At 37.7% G+C, this 2,500-nt stretch overlaps 1 protein-coding gene across 1 annotated transcript in view; it reads left to right on the top strand.

Moving 5' to 3' along the window:
- Nucleotides 1–1,841: 1,841 nt before the first annotated feature.
- Nucleotides 1,842–2,500, top strand: part of LOC125044804 (glutamate receptor 3.2-like) — a 4,918-nt gene continuing 4,259 nt past the window's right edge. Inside the window, exon 1 of the mRNA XM_047641765.1 lies at nucleotides 1,842–2,180. Coding sequence (XP_047497721.1) covers nucleotides 1,847–2,180 — 334 coding nt within the window. The 5' untranslated portion in view covers nucleotides 1,842–1,846. The remainder of the gene's footprint in view (nucleotides 2,181–2,500) is intronic.

The following is a 2,500-nucleotide window of genomic DNA, read 5'->3' as shown; positions in this document are numbered from 1 at the left end:
ATCTTGCCTGAATTTTCAGTCACCTCTTATGACTGTCTTATTTTGCCTTTAAGTTTTGTCTTTTACCTTACCTTGCAATAAGCCTCGATAAATACGGATTTTACAGGATAAAAATAAATGGATTAGCTTATACTTATCAGTCTGTCTATCTACCTGTGTGTCTGACTGTCTCTGCCATCTGTCTGCCTATCTATCTACCAATCTATTTGTTTATCTGTCTGTTTATATTGTCTATTAGTTTATTAATCTATATGTATCTGTATATCTATCTGTGTGACGGAAGAGTTATGTTGTTATATACAGTACATTAAGAAAAGTGAAAAAGTGGCAAGGTGATATTTCAGTCACAGCATCCTTAGGTCTATAAAATATATTTTTTTTTAACAAAGCACATTTGGGAGACCTTTCATCAAAAGTGGACTACCGTGGATGAAATACAGTCTAATAATGAGTATGTATTGACAGCTAGACTGATAGATGAACTGATATATAGACCCACATAAAAAACGTAGACAGACAAGTAGAAGTAGAAATACTGTGAAGGCAGGTGTGTATGACATTAGAGAATGGAACAGCATGTTTGTTTTCTTTAAAAAATAATAATAATAATAACGAAGAGAGGAAAAGGGTAAAGAGAAGATATTACAAATAAAGAACGAACAGATGCTGGAATCATGCTATCACTTTGTAAAACCGAAGGAAGAGAATAATAAACAGAAAGGCTATCATTACAAAGAAGCGACGAACAGATACTCAAAGCATACTAACATTTCTGCGCCACCCCGGATGTTGTTATTCTCAGGTACAGGCTGATGCGCCCGAGCGATGGATCTTGGGGAGCTCCACAACCCAACGGCTCCTGGTCTGGCATGGTGGGCGTTGTCATGAGGAAGGCGAGTCCCGTCGGTCACATTCACTTTTCTTGACGTATTATCTTTTTCTCCTTCTAAGCTTTTTCTCAGATTCTTTCTCTCTCTCTCTCTCTCTCTCTCTCTCTCTCTCTCTCTCTCTCTCTCTCTCTCTCTCTCTCTATATATATATATATATATATATATATATATATATATATACACACACACACACATATGTCTATATGTCAATAAACACATATATATTTACATATATATACATGTGTGTATGTATATATATATTTATATATATATATATATATATATATATATATATATATGTATATATATATATATATGCCATGACTGGATTGTATGAATATTTTGGTTGTTCTACGTTATTTATAGACATTTGATTTTTATTTTCTTTTGCTGGATTAATTTTGATCATACTGGAAGAGTTCGGCCACAGGAAAATGAATAACTAAAATAATTGGACATGGTGCCCAAAAGGAGAGGGTTGCCGCTTCGCTTAATCGGCCTTCCATCGAATGCGAATGCGAATATTAAGATACATAGCGAATATTCGGTCCATCTTTAATACACACACACACACACACACACACACACACACACACACACACACATACACACACACACACACACACACACACACACACACACACACACACACACACACACGCACACGCACACACACACGATATATATATATATATATATATATATATATATATATATATATATATATATATATATGTATGTATGTGTATATATACATATGTATATATATACATATGTATATATATACAATATATACATATATATAAATATACATTATATATATATGTGTGTGTGTGTGTGTGTGTGTGTGTGTGTGTGTGTGTGTGTGTGTGTGTGTGCGTTTGTGTGTGTGTGCCTATACATACATACTACTTATTACTATTTTACTTTGTTTAATAAAGCCACGAAGTACAGAGATGATTGCATTCTGCTCCTGCACCCACTCTCCCAGGAGGCCGACATGGGGCTGGGTCCCTTTGCGGTCATGCGGAGTCGCTCGCTCGTGGTACAGTACAGCCAGTCAGTTGTTCTTCGACAGCACGGTGATCCTGGCGAGCAAAGGGAAGCCGGAACACAATCCATGGAGTTTCCTTTTGCCTCTCGCGCCCGCAGTGTGGGCTGCGCTGTTCGTGGCTGTTACCTGTACGTGTTCGGCTTTGCTGATCTTGGGCGTGTGGGACTTCGTGTCTGGGCGGTTGAATAGGGCAATGGATGTTCTCTTTTTACATGTACGGACGCTCCTGCAGCAGGGTGAGTCATGAGTCCTGTTTTTTCAATAGTTTTTCCCTGTGCTGAACTTCAAACTCTCTGCATCTTTTTCAGCTCATCCATTGTGTCATTTCATAGCGTTGCTCTAGCATATTGTCGTGATAGAATAGGAATTGCGCTGAAGGTCGGTTTATGGGCGAAAATAGTTCTGAATCTTATTGTTCGTGACTACATCAATCTCACAGTCATGGCAGAAGGGCGCTGATTACGTGGTGTCAAACTCTAGTCATATTCAATAATTCTGGAGTTCTGCTTATGTTAACATATGTCATGCTGGTGGACGTCTAGTCAAAGTATTGTCA

This window comes from Penaeus chinensis, chromosome 36 (genome assembly GCF_019202785.1).
Source record: "Penaeus chinensis breed Huanghai No. 1 chromosome 36, ASM1920278v2, whole genome shotgun sequence".
NCBI lineage: Eukaryota > Metazoa > Arthropoda > Malacostraca > Decapoda > Penaeidae > Penaeus > Penaeus chinensis.
Note: the sequence above shows the minus strand (reverse complement) of the source record. Positions and strands in the feature narration are given on the sequence as shown.